The 17,928-nt window shown below is 34.8% G+C and overlaps 1 protein-coding gene across 5 annotated transcripts in view; it reads right to left on the reverse strand.

The window, feature by feature from the left end:
* The window catches only part of FRYL (FRY like transcription coactivator), a 153,992-nt gene that overhangs the window by 30,170 nt on the left and 105,894 nt on the right, over positions 1-17,928 (reverse strand). For 4 of the 5 annotated variants that reach the window (XM_050895530.1, XM_050895528.1, XM_050895533.1 and 1 more), the window contains 14 exons: positions 15,367-15,517; positions 14,909-15,012; positions 14,185-14,370; positions 12,300-12,504; positions 11,257-11,378; positions 10,584-10,774; positions 9,797-9,891; positions 7,919-8,526; positions 7,201-7,298; positions 6,068-6,238; positions 4,923-5,063; positions 2,582-2,779; positions 1,172-1,333; positions 810-884 (listed from right to left, as the gene is read on the reverse strand). In XM_050895530.1, coding sequence (XP_050751487.1) covers positions 810-884; positions 1,172-1,333; positions 2,582-2,779; positions 4,923-5,063; positions 6,068-6,238; positions 7,201-7,298; positions 7,919-8,526; positions 9,797-9,891; positions 10,584-10,774; positions 11,257-11,378; positions 12,300-12,504; positions 14,185-14,370; positions 14,909-15,012; positions 15,367-15,517 — 2,507 coding nt within the window. The remainder of the gene's footprint in view (positions 1-809; positions 885-1,171; positions 1,334-2,581; positions 2,780-4,922; positions 5,064-6,067; positions 6,239-7,200; positions 7,299-7,918; positions 8,527-9,796; positions 9,892-10,583; positions 10,775-11,256; positions 11,379-12,299; positions 12,505-14,184; positions 14,371-14,908; positions 15,013-15,366; positions 15,518-17,928) is intronic. The other variant, XM_050895529.1, reaches the window with a different exon arrangement.

Below are 17,928 nucleotides of genomic sequence, written 5' to 3' on the forward strand. Positions count from 1 at the left end.
CCTATTTTTACTCAATAGTTAAGACTATTTTTCCTACTGATATCCATGTTAGTTTGAAGGCATGTGATCCACTGGTCATTTTTAATGGATTCTATGCTATTTTCAGTACAGCATCAACATCCTTGCAGTCTTCAGCCATTGCTGCCCCTTCTCTCTAAAGTGCATCTTACTTAAAATGGACTAGATAGAGATTTACTCAGAACAGGGGAGACCTAGTTCAATTCCCTCTTCTAGCCAAGACAACTAAAATTCATACATGCAGCCTCAAACATACAACACACTATTCTGGAGTGGCAGTGTAGTCCTGCTCTTCTGTGAAGAAGTATTAAGAATTAGTCTGATCAACGGAGCTCCTTAGTAGTCAACTAATTTAATTTGGAGAGGAAAGATTTGAGTTCTAGTCCAAAGACTTTAAAAAAAAAAAAAAAAATAAATCTTGTTTTGATAACCACGTAAGATAAAAATTAAGAATTAATCCTAGTAATTTATCTTTGCTTTAAAACATATAGTCCTCCCCCTACAAGACTGACCTAAATTCACAGAGATGGCAACATTAGTTTTGGCCGAATTCAAATACTGTTTTGAAACCTGTCTAGTAAAGAACAGTGCCCACTGGACTTTTGAGGAATAATAGTAATTCATTACTTAAGATTCCATCTGTTTTTAATTCTTCAATTGGATTTGTGTATTGTTGAACCAAAACCAGTTTGTCAAAAACTGCTCTTCAGAACTTCACCAATACCTGAAAACGCAATAGCATTCTCATTACTGGAATTTAAAATCCAAAACAAACCACCAACACCACTTACTGAAGGATTCTTGGGAAGACCAGATTCTGGACCACACAGAGAAAGCACGTTCATTAGCTTCTCCCTTGTTCTTCTCTGAAAAATATACCAAAGAAAATCACATAGCAAGGCATCTGCTGGACATCCAGGTAAAAATGTAAAAAGTCTGCATTTTTGACTCGTCATCTTGCATGCTGACATCCTCTAAAAAGAATCTTACCATTTTTTCTTTTCACCAGTATTAGCTTTTAGTTTATGCTATATTCATTTACTGTTTTGCTAAGACACTATATAGACTTCAAATTACACTTCAACAAATTTTTTTAATACATTTATCAACACTGTCTATAATATATGTATAATGTGTTTGAGACACAATGTACCTGAGATAGCTGTGGTCTCTTCCAGCTGACAGGAACTAATGCATTTGAATTAGAGCCTGATGAAGTTGAAGAAGTGCTCCGGGTGACAGCAATGACTTTTGGCTTCCCATTTCTACCAGCTGCGCTGTGTTGATCACCATACTTATTCCCAATAATTGGTGTCTATCAAAGACAACAAATACTTCCTTAAAATTCAAATCTATATTAGTAAAGACTACACATTTGATTTTAGAATTTAGTATTATATAAAATGTAGGAGGGTTTGTCTATTCGTTTTTAAGCATTCTATGAAGCCCATGCCTAATCCACTCAGTGTCAGTACACTGGGAAATACAAAGCTGAATACTTCTATCCTATGCAGCAGGCTGCCATTCTGCCCACTTGTGTTTTTTTGAATTATGCAAGTTTTATGCTGACAATCCAGTTATATTTTTTAAGCAGACTTTAAAAACAACTGTGTTGTAAGTTTAAAAGATGAAAAGCCTCTCTACAGAATCATTCACAGACATAAACAAATTGTTTTCACAGACCAGCAACTTCACTAACACCTGCACCCTTCTGAAAATGAAAGATCAAATTCAGCCCTTTTGACAGCAAATGCTACTCCGATGAACTCTGTGGGAATTCATTTTGCAGTGTTATCTGCATACACTGAAACTTCCAATAAGGAATTCACTTACCAATTTAGGTAATGCTCCTAAGACATCTATATCTCCAATCATTGTCTAGGGTCAGCTTCAACCAGGAGCCTCTACTTTTGATTACTTCTAAAGTTTCTACAATTTCCACATCCCTATATTACACTGCAGTCATTTGGCTATGCTCCCCTTTTCAGACATAAAATGAGTATCAGCTGTATTAATATATTATTTTCATTCTAACGAACCCTAATTGAGGGTAGGGGTGATGTTTCTAACTACAGGAGGTTTTTCTCCAGTTGCGTCCATCTGACACTGAGGTTCCTATATTCTGTATCCTACTCTCTCCTCTAAATTTTCTCCCCTTCCAAAGTCACGCCAAAACCGCAGTACAGGGTTTTAATCCTCTCAGCCCTTGAATGCGCAGCCCTTCATTTGATGAAAGCCTGGAATGTTCAGCTGCAAGCAGCAGCCAGCTGCATTAGCCTGCTCTCTGACACAGCTGAAATACCCTTGAGAATAATCCTATTGACTTTTAGTAATTAACTCTCCAGACATTCAAAGGGGGAAAAAGGCAAAAACACAACATAAAAGAATTCAAAGTTTATCTTTCAGTATGACTCTAATTACATGTATGTAAAACTTCAACATCTGCCATTCTTAAAAATGATTGTTATTTTAAAATATATAAATGTAGAAGGCTAACAGAAAACAAATCTGAGTTTGCAACCGAAAGTCATTATTGCATTTTATATTTAAATATAATAATTACCTCTGATATATCAAAATGAAAATCTAAGGTCTTCCCAGGTAGCTCCTTGGAGACATTATTAAAAATTTTCGTGAAAGAGATTTCAGGAGAACCTATGTCACCTCCATAAGACTTTGGAATATCATTAGGTACAACAAGGCTTGCTGACCGAGACACCACCAGTTTCAAAATATTAAGGGCTTCCTTCCAATATGGACTCTAAAGAGAACATACACAAATCACAAAACAATCACTTCAAGCAAGACAGCCATTTTTAATGTACAGTAGGATCTTGCATTGATTCATTGCAAGATTCCCCAACCCAAAAGCTCTAATCTTCTACACGTGGCTGCAAGGTGCTAGCACAGGTGCGCAGCTTCGGACCTTGAAGTACCAGGAAGGCAGCGGCAAGGTACCAGGTCATCCCACAGTGGGCCGTCAGGTCCAGCCAGGCAGGCTCACTAGCTCCAGGTCACAGTGCCAGCCGCACCAGACTGTTCCATGTCCCTCGCTCCCTGTATTTACACTATGTTTTTTACCATTGTCTGGAGTATCTGCCCTTCATGCCCCAGAAGATAAAAACTGATAGCATTTAAAAGCAAAACACCTTCCACCTCCTAGCATCTTTAATTATTTTACACTTATGGGCAGAGTAAACAATGTGAAACAGACAAAAATATTTTGTGCTGTATATTTCATCATGATCTTAAAGATCTTAAAGATTTAAAAAAAAACAACCAAACAAACAAACATTTACAAGGTTTTTATACAGTATCAAACAAATGGAGTGCTTAAAAAAGCCAGGGCAAAAGTATGAGAACATAAGAAGCAGAGCCTGAGTTAAGTGCACTCTCCTTAAAAAGATGATTAAAGTAATGTAAATAATTCAGCAGTTTCAACTACAGAGATTGTGGAGCGAATCACAGGAAGAGACTTACACCAAAAGCAGCACCTTGGGAGGGTTAAGATTTACAATCCTAGCCATTCAGGTTAGGATTCTACCTGAAACTCAAATCTTCCAGATTTTGAAATTAGCAGGATGTCTGCCTTTTTTTTTTTTTTTTTAATTAGGATGCCATGTTTCTTACAATATTTGTTTATTGCATTAAAAAAAATAAACAGCACTTTCAAGGTTCTAAGTAGTATACACTTCTTTGTAGGTAATGAGAGTCTTCAACAATCTCCTGAATTTCTGTGCATCATAAACATAAAAAAAGTAGTCTCAAACTTGAACCATCCTGTACCAACTTAAATTTATTAAGATGCATTGTGACTGCAGAGGACTAAAAAAATCAGCTTAGTAGCACCACATTTAAACAAGACGTTCATTTATGAACATGAACATTTCTTTTGTCATTTATAGTAACATGTTTTATCATGTCAAAAATACATAGGCTTCTCTGGAATATTTTTTTGCTAGTACCATTATTTTGATAGCTAACATCTTCTAATTAAGATTACATTTCATGGTAGTGTGGGCTTGCATAGAAAGCTCAGATAAAGGTTAGAGGCGAAGCAAGCAGCCGTCAGGCCATGAAAACCATAGTTATGCTAATCATTCCATTTTGCCTAATGCATTCTGACAGGAGCACAATATCTAAAGTACATATCCATCAGTAACAAAACATCCAGGGAACACTATTTTTCCTGATTAATTATGATTAAACCATTTGACTGAAATACATTTGGCAATAATGGAATTCAGGAAAAAAGAAAAGAGCGGGGGGGAAGAGAGAATGTTGTGCACTGAAATGGTTTTATGCTCCAGGCATTTTCATAAAATCTCTCAGCAAGATGCTAGACTTTCTTCTGTGAAATAGATTTTCAGTAAATTGTGTTCCAAGTACAAAGGATCAAATTACCTAGGGCAAAACACTGTTGTTCATCTTTTGGGGACTTTCTTTAATAAAAAATGCACTCAAATTTGTTAAGGTGCACCATAATGTTCCTCACAGATATATTAGTGAAAGTGATTTAAATATGCATTTAACTGTAAAACTTCCTTTTGAAAACATACACACTTAAATAAAACATTTGTGTAGTATTTAGCAGTAAACATTTCCTTATATTTTAATAGTTGAAGGATCACCTCCTCTAACTACATATGTAGAGTTGCCTATATCTGTAAATAGATGCACATTCACCCAGGTAACTTGTCCCACAAGATGTAGATCAAATTGGACAAATATATAAGCATATAGTGAATCAAGTACATAGAACAAAAAATAAAATACTATGGAATCTGACTTTGAAAAACTATTTTTATATCTGAAATAAATTAATTTCCCCAAAAGTCAAGTGCAATTTCACTACCACTCTGATATTAAGCAGAAAGGCTTTTACAGTTTTTCAGAGTACCTACCTGAACATATTTACCAATAACTTTTATGATTTCCAAATTAAACTGCTTCACTGGTGCTGTTGATAGGTCAATATGACTCAGAAGACTGTAAATGATCTGCAGTAAGGACTGTTGCATACTGGATAACCCTTTCTCTAACAGCTAAAAAAGAGTTTTTTAAAATACAGAATTTAATTAGGGCAAAAAGTGAAAACAAACATTAAAATATAGCTAACTTGCATACATGTTTATCTTCCCCTTCAAGAAACTTAAGTGTACTACCATGTTTTTCAAAACTTTGTTTTAGCATTAAAAAAAAGTAATGCAACAGAACAACGTTCTTTGTCCTAATTCAGTTTTTTCCCTGAATTTTGACATATTTGTTAGCACAGATCTAAAGCACCTAATAATAAAAACACTTCTCACTAAACAGAAGTGTTCATACAAATTCAAAATCTCAAAACTGTATGAAAAACAATTACATCTACGCCTTAAAGAAGGCTGGTAAACACAATCTTACAAACAAAATAAGTACATATAAAGTCATTCATGAGAATGTACGAATATTTTAAAAAATATCTTCATTAGTTTGAAGTGATATACTTCAAGGATAAGCTCTACAAGCTTTTCACACAAGGTACTTTTTGGAAGGTAGTAACAGTTTTCCTGTATGAATGGCTGGCACAATCATACACTGAACTCTGTAATTTAAATGATCTTTGATTATATACTATGCAATACTCACAATTGAACTTTGAAATTATTTTTTAAAGTTGTGATAAGGACATCTTTAAATGTGTACTTGGCTAAAAAAAGGTCTCTTGAAATTTGGACTAAGTATATTTTGCTAAAGCCAAGACAGTGTGCACATTTTATTCATGTAGTACAGAATATAAATATCTACTACAAAATACTGCTATCATAAAAAGGGATCTTTCATTACAGGGATTATCATTTCAAGGTACGTTTAAGTTGTTGCACTCCAAAATGGCAGTAGTCATCCCTTTTTATGTCCTAGAACATTTTAATATTATTCTCCCATTATGGAAGATGTGGTTTTTTTCCCCCTAATATTCAGAATCACAAAAAATAAGGAATTGGCAATGAGTAACTGTAATGTTGATCACAGATTGTCAACATGAGATACACTTTTATTAAAAATTTACCTCTGCAAGGTAAGTTACGAGGTTAAATGTGGCATCTGAGAAAGAGTCATGCAAATATCTACACACTACGTTAATCCAGTTAGAACAGTCTCTGGAATAACTGTGTGTACTGTATAAACTCATCATATGAGCCAGATTGGCAAGAGTTGGTGATTTCTCCTCTGCACAAACCTGAAAGGCAAAAAGCATATTTAATTATATTAGAAGTGACAAATTTTTAACCTAAGCATTCACAAGTCACTATGTACTTTTCCCAGATTTCACTCTATTTTCTAATAACCGAAATTGAACTAATCACACAAGCAACACCTACAGTTTCTGTTGAATTTTGGTACTGTGGCATCCATGCTCCAAGTTTATCTACTACTCAAACCAAACTTACCTCAACTAGTGTCCCTAGCTAGTAGTCCAAGTATTTAAGGAAGAGCAGTAATTTCTGGATTTGCATCAGGCATGTACTCCTTTGAGACAGCCTGTGCACAGTTAAGTGACCTACATATCAGAGTCTGGGCAGCCAGAGGGCTATGACTGCACCTCCTATGACAGGCAGCTCTTCCTTATTCCCCTTTCCACATTCTTCCTTAAAATGCAGCCTGTCAGGCCAGCATACCACCAGCCTGGCTGGAGATTGTTGGTGTGTACCGTGTACAGCTTTAAAAGACACTACAGTTCAGAAATATTCCAAGGTTAATCTGTGTGTACAAGTAATAGAAAGAACATACTACCTTTCTTCTCTACCTGCCAGTCCGAAAGGTAAGGATCACTTCCTTCTCATAAGCAAATTAGGAAGTGTGCTTAAAAATGGATTGTTTACATTTAAAATTACAAACTGAAAAATCAGACAAGTAAGAAAAAGTAATTGATATCATTAATAAGGAAATTTGTTCTTTACATCTAAATTTCACAGAATAAGCTAAATGTGTTTTTTTCATTGACAAAGGGAAACTCGTGGATTGATATGAGGTCCAACTATACAAATTAGGACTGGACCACATCTTTAAAATACGACCTTTTATAGTTATTTCTATATTACTATTAGAATCATGTAAAAGTAGTACATAAGGGAGCAGAAAGATACAGAAACAATGCTGGTATAAACTCCTCGATACTTCTCCAAGCATCATTTTACATACCTTTGCTATCCTGTCAGCTGTTTCTTTACAAAACTGAGTTGGGTTATCAAAATGTTGGATCAGATGAGGAAGTAGGCACAAGATGTTTAGGGGAAATCCTAAACACATACATAAACACAGTTATATGAGCACTAAAGGTTTTTAATATGACTTAATTTAATGTGGAGTTATCTGGTATTTAAGAACCCTTGCAGCATGACACATACATTCACACAGATACATAAATTTATATATACACACATGTACCTAAGTGTGTATGTATGCAGAATGTATATAAATGTGTCTGTGTTAGGTATAAATACGCATAAGATGAAAATAAAATCATCACCGGACCAATTAAGCAAAACTATCATGAAACTGGATAGCTTTCAGCAGTACAGTTACATTGTTTCTAAAACGTGTAAAAGTTTGCAATAGTACTATTTGAGCTAGTTAGCACAAGATTATGAAAAATAATACACGTGCTCTTAAAACTCACTTATAAGCAAGTTTAAAGTAAGTTAACAGTCAACACATAAAGTTTATGTGCAGTATTTCTTGGCAGATAATCATAGCCTGTAATGCATTCCCGCTATCTAGCACTGTAACATCAACAACTGCAAAAACCATTTAACTGAACGGGGTTTTTTAAGGCAAATGCATAATTACTACTGATTCTGATTACACTTAATTTGATGAAAAAATATATTTTCATTACACATACATTCACTAAAGATACCTGCTAACTGAGAAGGATCCACCAAAGCATGCCTGGAAATTGTGATGAGTTTACTGAGGAGATGAACTGTCATTTCTTGTGTAGATGCTGAAGTAAAGCCTTTTAGGAAAAGCTGCTGAAGGCCTGGAAAGTTATTCCATTTCAGTTTATTCTGCACCTTTTCTATCTTTTCCCGACTCTCTGATTTATCCAGAGGCAAGTGAATAAGAAGCTTGTTGAGTAGCTTGAGAGCCAAAAGGTATTCATATTCATAATCTGACTCTAGCAACGAAGCTGCAATCCAAAATATGGTGGCCATCAAGTTGACAGGGTCAGTAGTGGGCTGCACATCATACATCCCTCCCTCTCTCAGAGAGGAAAGGCTTCTAGTCCTGGCCAAACTTCCACCATGATTTGTCCTTCCATCCATTATATCCAGTGTGTTGCTCCGTCGACGGTCGCCTCTCCGCTCGCCGATTAAATTCAGTCTCAAAGAATTACTCCTTGTATTGCTGTAGTATCCCAAACAACTGCCACTATTAATGGGACTTGTGCTTAGATTTATCTGTCCAGTGCTTTTCCTATTAGCTGCATACTTGTTTCCCATTACAGAATCATGGTATGAGGTTCTAAAATAAAAATCAATATCACATATTACTCCATGCAAAATACTTTCATAACATCCAGTTTAGAAAAAGGGAAGAGAGGAAAAAGATGTTACACTAATCACATATATATACATACAGTGAATACTCTGCTTTACCACCAGAAGAGTATTATAATATATGAAAATACGGAATTTCTATATGTATTACTAAAATATCCTTACAGCATAAGAACAAGACTGTAGCATCCCATTATCTCTGCTACCAAATCTGTTACAATCCCAGAATACGAAAATAATTACATAACAATTCAGTAAAATCAGAAAAATTAGCCTATAGCATGTAAAAGATTATCTGTAAATTAAGATCTAGCATTCCAACTTACTTATAGATGTGATAAAGGTAGAGAAATTAATGAATTAATAAATGAAATGATTTACTTATTGCCTTATATTTGTCTGAAGTATCTGACCTAGAAAAACCAACACCTTCCAGTTCTGATACTGAGAAATTAAATATATTCCTAGAAATCTCAACATTTTCAAAAACTTTGCCATGAAGTCAAACAAATAAAGGTGTCTGTACATTTAGGGATTTTTTTTTCAGTTTGATAAAAAGCCATTGAGCTAACCACTCAGACTGTAATGAGACACACAAATGACTCAGACTGTTCAATTACACTTCTCTCATATATGGTCAACAAATCTGAGGCCTAAGACAGACTAGCATTTGCTGTAACTGAAGAAATTTCTTCTGTATTAACATTGGAATAAAAGTATTTATTGCAGTACAGGAGTTTTCATCTGTGAACCTTAAATTATCTTAAATTATCTTTTAAAGATTGGTGTCATTACCTTCATTATACATATGGGGAAAAAATAAGATCCCTAAAAAATTACACTATTAATCAAGGTCAGTAGGGCCTAATTAAAAAAAAAGTTCTGAATATACTCAGTGCCTTTATTTTTGAGAAGTTTCAGAAGAACTGACAACATTTCAGAATTGAGCCATAAGGAACACCTTGAACACTTTTTTTTTTTTTTTTTTTTTTAAAATTGGACCCAAGAGGGTAAGTTGGAAAGGTAGCAGAGATCCTTTTCAGAAAATCTAGATTCTTACGAGTTTTACTTGAGGTAGAATGACAAAAACATAAAAGAGCAAGCAATTTTGCTATAAGGATACAAGTATTCTGCAAAGACAACAAGAAATTATTTCATTACATTTGTAATACAGAACTTTAGTAATTCAAATGTATAAAAATGTGTAATGTAGCTTGACTAATAAAAGAACTTACTGAGAAAGGGCAGAAAGCAGATCATAATGCTTCATGGTTTCAGCCAACGTATCAATAGCAGACTCTAAGGTCAGAAGCAGTTCTATGACAAAACCCTGGGGAAAGCCACAGGTCATTATAAATTATGCAATATGCACAAGAAAGATCACAGAAAATCTACTGAGTAGTGATATAAAAATATAAAATCAGTATCAGTACCTAAATTATTATTTCACGCTTCAATTAGAACACAATTCTGATGAGAGCTCAAATTAGCAGTATAGCTTCAAGTCAGGGAAAAAATATTTATTTCTAAATATTCACAGAATTCATTCTGACTTGCATTATTTTTAAGGATGGACTCATTTAGACCCTCATTTTGCAATGTTAAAAGATTAGATCCACTTCTTTAGATGTACAATGACACTAAGTTGGATGGTTGTTAACACTTTATCAGGTTAAGTTCTTAATAAAAGAAAACCTAAATTATTTTTATATGGCTGATCTCAGGATTCCCTAACTACGAAAGAGAAGGTGTTTTCAGGAAAGAGATGTATCAAACTCTCTGAAAGTTCCTATTACTGTAGAAGAGAACATGCACAGCTCATCTTTTCATCATTTAATTAGGTGAAAATTCAGAAAGTGTCACGATTAAAACTGTTTTGATATTTGAAATATCTTTATTTAAAAATAAAAAGCAACTGAATAAAAAATGCTTTTAAATTTTACTGTCATTAAAATAACAACGCAAGTATGTCATTTAGGCAGACTTAGCTTTCTAATAAAGTGGGGGAAAAATTTCAAATACCTGAGCTTCTTCTCCTGCATCTCCAACAGTTTCTACTAGTCTGGAGAGAACATCAGAAAGCGTAGATGCAGTAAGAGGCTGCTTCAGAGCCCTGAAAATCTGAAAGGACCTCCCAGCATAATGTCGAGAGGAGCATGAAAGCGCAGTTTGCAAAGCAACTTCACTGAGACGGTGTTCTAATTGAAATCCTCCTATAAAAGCAAATAAATACTCAAGCAACACAATGCTTTATAATTATAAACACAAAACCACTTGAATTTAATGAAGAATAAATTGCCAAAGTCATTCCTAACTTTAAAATACTCTCATCATCTACATTTTTCTCAAGCAGTATTACTCTCAAGAATCTTTCCAGGCATATAAACCTGTATTCCATAATACTTAACAGTGGAGAGACTTGTAGAGAATAAAACATTTATGATTTTAATATTAAGTGTCCACAATACATTAATAAGATATTCTATCTCATTCCTAGAAGATTGTATTTCAATCTGTCATAACAGAAACATGAACTGAAGTGTACAATACACAAGAAAAATCTATTATTTAGAAGCAGTAAGCGATCCCCTAGAGTGATTTTATAGATAACTTGTAAATTTCCAGGCATTCAAAAAAATTAATTTAATTTGCAGACTTGGACATTCTATCATGCATCGACTGTTTTCTAACATACCTGAGCTAGACTGTTTAAATATAGATACCACATGCTTTAAAAACACAGTTAACTGTTCAGCACTCTTTATATTAGGGTTCTTGGCCGAAACATCTTCATGATTCCAAAGTGGGCCTCTTTTCCTAAAAATATAAAAATAGAGTAAATGTAACAGAATATAAAACATAGCCTTTGTCATTAATATTATTTAAATGTTATTTTACCCTTAAGGTTAACTGCAAAATCATCTACTAACCACATAAAAGAAACCATTTAGAACTGCAGGCACAAATTGGAAAGAAGTTTGACAACTGCCCAATATTATACAACAACATACAAGAAGTTAAGACAAGGTGAAAAGCAACATATCAGATCCAACTGAAATAACAGCATAAGTTTAGGAAGAGATGTTCTCTGTTAGATAACATTTAGTTATCTAACAAATAACCAGTACAACTAACACCATTATACACTTCTTAAAACAACCTCCTCTCTTCCCATCAATACACCACACTATTCTGAATTTAGGCTGTGTAAAGCATAAGTAATCAAAAGCTTTGAGAAACAGGCAGGATTACAGATTTACACAATCTTGAAAGCTTTATATAAACTATCATACAAACTGCACAAGTGTTGATGGTTTTACAGATGTTCTTTGCCACAAATTCCTGTCTTTTGAATAGCCAGTTCTCTACTAGTAGGTAATCCATAAACTCCACACAAATCTTGCAGCTCCCTAATCATCTTTACGTATTCCAGCCCTAATCCTTTAGATGGAGAAGGGAATTCTACAAACTGTGTGGCAAGCAAAGATAACAGCCCTGCGTAGAACATGGCAAAAGACTTTTAAACACTCAGGACACAAACGGGTGGCCAAAATTCTCTGAAATTGTTGGAAAGTTAGAGTTGTTCACAGGCTGCATCATAAAACACTTCACGATTAAACTATGTCTTACTGGTGATAAAACAGAGACAAAATTAGACAACATGATGCTAAATAGTAAGGGTTTTGCCATATTTCCACAAAATACATGTCTTGACAAAAATGAAAATTGAAATCTTACCTTGAGGTAATAAATTCTATGAGAGTTTTCACTTTTTCATCCTGCTCTACTGAAATGTCAACCTCATTGAGGATTGTGGTGTGCAGATGAGAAATGGCAGCACTTGTATTTCCTAAACTGATGCTAGAAGAGGTAGAACTTGAACTAAGCCCTGAGTCTGTCATTGGGGAGGGCTGGTAATCAGGTATAAAATCATGAACGCCTGCTGAAATAAAACCAAGATGATTATGCGCTCTTAAGTTGACAGTTAATATTAAATATATAAAAAGAAAAAATAGCCCTCTAAAAAATCAGTAACTTAGCAAATGTAAGGAGAATAATTTAATGGATGCAATAATTTCAATGACATCAACAATTCTGACATATGCAAAGTCTTCACATGACTGGACCCTTAATAAGGAACTCCTAGATCCCTTTTTAAAACCATTGTATTGTGTTTGATGTTGTATTGGTAATATAACAGCTCATCGGCTTCTGAGGCACCTCATCTTAATAAGTTGAGACAAATGATATGAACCACTTCCTAGTAATGCACAGATAATTTTTTTTGTTAAAACTCAGTCCGAGTATAACTGACAGCACTTTAAATCAGTGAACACTAAGTATTAGCTAGTGAATCGACTCTAAGCAGAGCCCCTCTGGCTGCACAATGTTTCTCTGAAGTTAGCTTAATCTTGCTGCTCTAAGACTTTTCTCTCCATGTAAAGAATCACATGGCAATAAAATATAACTGCAGTAACTCCTCACATTACGCCTCTATCTATCTATGAGGTGCTGGAAGAAAGTAAACTGGCAAGGAAAAGTGGGTCGTGAACCTTTCACTGTAACAATTGTACATAAGATTGAGACTCACTGACATCCACCACAAACTTTCACTCTGCAGAGCCACAGGGTTTGGACTGGGGTATTAGCTGGTTCAAATAAAATTTAACATCAGCTTGTCTGACCTTCTGTTAGGCATGCATACCTGTATTCACCTTATTTTAATCACTGGTTGGAAATGTTTGATTCTGATCTTATTCTAGTTTCTATCAGACATTTTTGTTTTAATAATAGCAAAATACTGTGTCACGTTTAGATAGTTTTACCCAAAACTGTAAAGATTAGGAATGGAATGCTTTGTATAGGTCACCACATAGGTGCACCAGTAAAGTTCTACAAATAGGTTTACATAAAAGAATTCTTCCCCTATGCCCACTTTTTAATTCGTCATTGCTATGAGCATCCAATTCACAAAACAGATGAATATTTTTGGTTAGTGACAAAACCACTTCTGATGTAAACAGAACAAACAGATTGTATAGCAATATGCTGCCACCTACTGAAATAATATGAAATACTAGGTTTCAAAAAAATGAACTCTTTCACTAATGAACTATTTCTTTAGAAACTACAATAGGCTCACACCATCAAAATACTCCCTTCATGAAGAGATACATAGAAAATACATAGTTTCCTGTATAATTACAATATTGTAATGTTAAGGTGAACATTAAAAGGTAATATCTCAAAACAGAACAATGCAATTACAGCTGACAAGTCAGAAACTTAAAGTTGCTATAAACAAGTAAGAGATGTATCTTCTTGGTTTTTATTTTCAAGGACATGATAAAAACTGCTGTATTACAGATCCAAAACACAGAGTTCCCTCTGTGGTTTCCACTACTATTTAATCATTCAACTGTGCTCCCTACTCTGATGACTGGGCACAAAGTGCTAACGTGAACTGTATTCATTTTGACTTAATTAAAATCTGAAGAAATACATTTTAATGCCAAAGGCTCAGCAAAATATTACAAATAACAGAAATTTTAATAATGCCTGGGAAAAAAGATAGCTTTCCATGTCATTTTAACAAGCAACGCTTAATAAATCTAAAGCATACCTGTGAAAGTATAATCTAAATGGGTAGGTTGCTTGACAGTAAGCACCCTGGACTCATTGAACTCTCTGTTTCTGAGTAGGACAGAAGCAACAGACTGGACATTACTGCCAGATCCCATCACTATCAGTAGATGTAAAAGCAGCCGTTTACAATGCTCATAGACTTCAGGGTGACAGTGGTCAAAACCTAACACAAAAGGAGAATGGAAAAGCCTTATTACATTCAAAGGGCACGCTGAATTAAATTATTAAAAAAAAAAAAGCAGCATTCAAACTGGTCTGTTATACTTCACCAAATAATAGATACATAATTCACTAAATGTTTTTTCAGTGTTTCAATATAAAAACAAAAGCATACAGTTTAACAAACATTAATATATCCTCTTGTTTCTCACACAGCAAACTTAATCTGTGCTAAGTACGAAAATTACTACACAGAGAAACAGAAAGAAAAAATTTGAATTTTACTGGGTCTTCTACAAGGAGAAAGGTAAAAGTGGCTCCAACAGGAAGTGCCTTCAAACGACTCCAAAAACCTCTTAATTATATTCATATTAATCAAGCTGAAAGATATTTAGTTGAATTTTTAAAAATATTGTAAATATTAACAAATTAGTGAGATTTCAACACAATGGCAAACATTAATTTAAATGTGGAAAAGAACAGCCACATAAATAGCTACAATTCCTAAGTTACTAGACATATTTCTGTAAGAATTTAGTTACCTATAAAAATTGCATGAAGCAAAAGATGCAAGTATCCTCCCCATTCCACCTTTACACTATGGTCAACTATCAAGTCAGTCAAAAGGATCACTGCTATATTGCATCTAAAAACAAAAAAATAATTTGTTAGAAGAACATAACATGAACTTTATGAAGAGCTGCAAAGAGTTTAATATGCTACTAACCAGTATTCCTTCTTAAGTCTATAAAAAACCACAAAGTTGTACTATAAAGGGAAAAGATGAATGCTCATAATGAAGATAGAAAAACTTTAGTCCTCCAAATGAAAAGGGTGAGAAATCTTAAACTGCTAGACCTGTGAGTAAAACGGCAGAAAACAAATGTACTATCTACTGTCTTTTAATCTACTGTCTTTTAATCTGCTATCTTTAAATTACTATATTTGTGCAACACATTAAAATGTAATGAATTGCCATCAGCATTGTTAACACAGTTACCTGTGAAGAGACATGCCCGGAGGAGAAGTTTCAGGCAAGTAATCCACCAATGGTGACCAGCAACCTCCAGTAGGTGGAAAAGGTAGAGGCTCTCCTTGATTGTGCTCCATCACCTTCAACCGCCAGTTTGAATACAGAGGCATTGAATCACCTAACACAACAGATAATTAAACCAGAAAATATATATACAATACATTTCTGTATTATATAGTCTCCTAAAGAAATATTTTTAAATTCTTGAAAAGCTGAGATCTGGGAGGGGGGAGGGGGAACCAGCCATAAACGGTAGTAGTTGGACACAGTTTAAAAAAAAACCAGTGGTTATTTCTTGTAGCATAAGGATGATTCTAAAGAAGCCACACACATAACAGAGTAAGATTTTGTTGAACAGGTTCATAAGAACGATGGATGCACATAGGGAACATGGATGCACATAAGGAAAAAAAGGCAAAGTGATCTAATTATAATTTCCTTGAATTTCAAAGCTCATGTCAGACAGGGAGTTAAGGCTGGTTCCCAAGATCATGCTGAACTCATTTTGAAGAGCTGCATTTCATTATAGGCTAAGGAAGTATTTCTCAAGAGCACCTCTTTATAGGTCTCGCTAGCAAAAATCCACCAGTCCTACGTGTCAGATAATGCTGGCCTGATATATGGGGTAACTCAGAACTTGCCACTTTTACAACAGCATAGCCCAATCCCACTCCTTGACAAAAGTCACTGCTCAGAAAATCAGTAAATTTGTCAAGAAAACACAGAAAGACATTTAGTTTTTGATTAAGCAAGCTTCAAAAGTGGAAGAAACACATCAGCTATTTGGTATCAGAGTACACTGTGTAACACATCCAAAATATTTTTCTGTTTTTAAATGAGATGTCTTGGACTTCAGAACAATCAATTAAGGCTAGAACGAAGTAAGAAGACTGCTTCAACAGTTCAGTGTTTCAGTGATTCTACCAGTTGTCCTTTTGGAAGTATAGCTGCAGAAGTCTCAGAAGTTCAGACATGTATGAGCTTATTATCACCTTCTTGACTGGAAGTGACAAACTTCTTACTGATGGAACATGTCAATTATCATCTGCTTCGGAATACTCAGTGTTGCTATCACAAATAGCAAACAAAGATGAAAATGACTACAACTATGATATTGGGCATCACTCATCCAAGCAGTAATAAACACACTGGCTGCCCAGAAGGTCCACCAACCTGTTACTGACCCAAAGTTTAGCAAATCTGCTTTAGTATGCCCAGCCTTTACAACAAGCTCTGTAGAGGACATTAATGTTCTACTTTCTTGAAACAGACAATACAAACCACATATTCACTCTAACCTTTATGGTCTGCACAGAATCAGTCATTAAGGAGTGCACAGAATCAGTCATTAAGGAGTGCATAAAGAGATCCTAATGGACTCTGTTGCTTCAATACAGCATGGTTCAATACAGCAATACACTAGGTTCCATACTGACATGCAATGCTCAAAACGCAGAAATTTACATCCTGTTGTTCGGGTAGCCAAGAAAGGTAAAGAAAAGGCAGTACTGTATCATGTGCTGTACCATACCCAAACAACTTAACTGGTAGCAAAATCAACTGTCAATAAAAAATTTGAGTGAAACCTAAGATGATAGTCTGTGGGAGCACTATAATGATCTGGATCAGACTGAAATATAGCTGATAATCCCATGCAGGGTTAAAGTACAAAGTCATTTTAATTACTAACAGCTTGTTAGCTGAAACAAGAGTTTCAGTCAAATGAGTACTCTGACAAAGCATACAGAACTCACTAATGTAACACATCATTTACTGTCTGACCACTACCCTCATTTTTGCCTGATTACATGACCTGTTTAGCTTTCCCTAGCATTGTCACGATGATTTTATATCTTAGGCACTGGTACAAAAGTAGCCACAGTTAATAAGTCTCCATTAAAGAAAAGTCTCCAAAAGTATATGGAGTTTCAGGAGAAATTTCTACCTCTTTCCTTACCTCTGCACCTCAGAAAAAACAGACCATAGATTCCAAAAAATAACCCAAAACACATTTTCAAAACAAGCTTAAAAATTAGAGGTACACAACAAGATCTTTCTTCCCTGCTATATTTTCCTTTGCTATGGCTTCCCAGAAAGTTTTGTACCCTTTTTTTTAAACAGGCCAACGACTGCTATCATTTAAAAGCACAATTACTTCTAATTTTCTGGGGTTTTTAACTTCTTTTCCATCATCTTTTTCCTCATTCATTCATCTCATCTTCCTCCTGCTAATCTCTCTCCTGTTTCTTCTGCCTAACTGTCTATCTATCTATGGTGTTGGTACTGGCAAAGAAAATAGAGTAAAACTGTTTCATTTGGGAAGAGCTTCACAACTCATTCCAGAGGACAAGGGAAGGAAAGAAAGTGTATTACCTTCCTTGCACGTTCTATTGTAATCAAATGTATGCTAGACTTCAATAGCAGTACTGAGGAATGTAAAAAACCCGTATCTTCTAATAGGTTCATGCAAAAAACGCTGATAATGCCTATTTCCTCACGTTCCACAACCTTCAGCCAAAGTATTAACTT

This window comes from Gymnogyps californianus, chromosome 4 (assembly GCF_018139145.2).
Source record: "Gymnogyps californianus isolate 813 chromosome 4, ASM1813914v2, whole genome shotgun sequence".
Classification (NCBI taxonomy): Eukaryota; Metazoa; Chordata; class Aves; order Accipitriformes; family Cathartidae; genus Gymnogyps; species Gymnogyps californianus.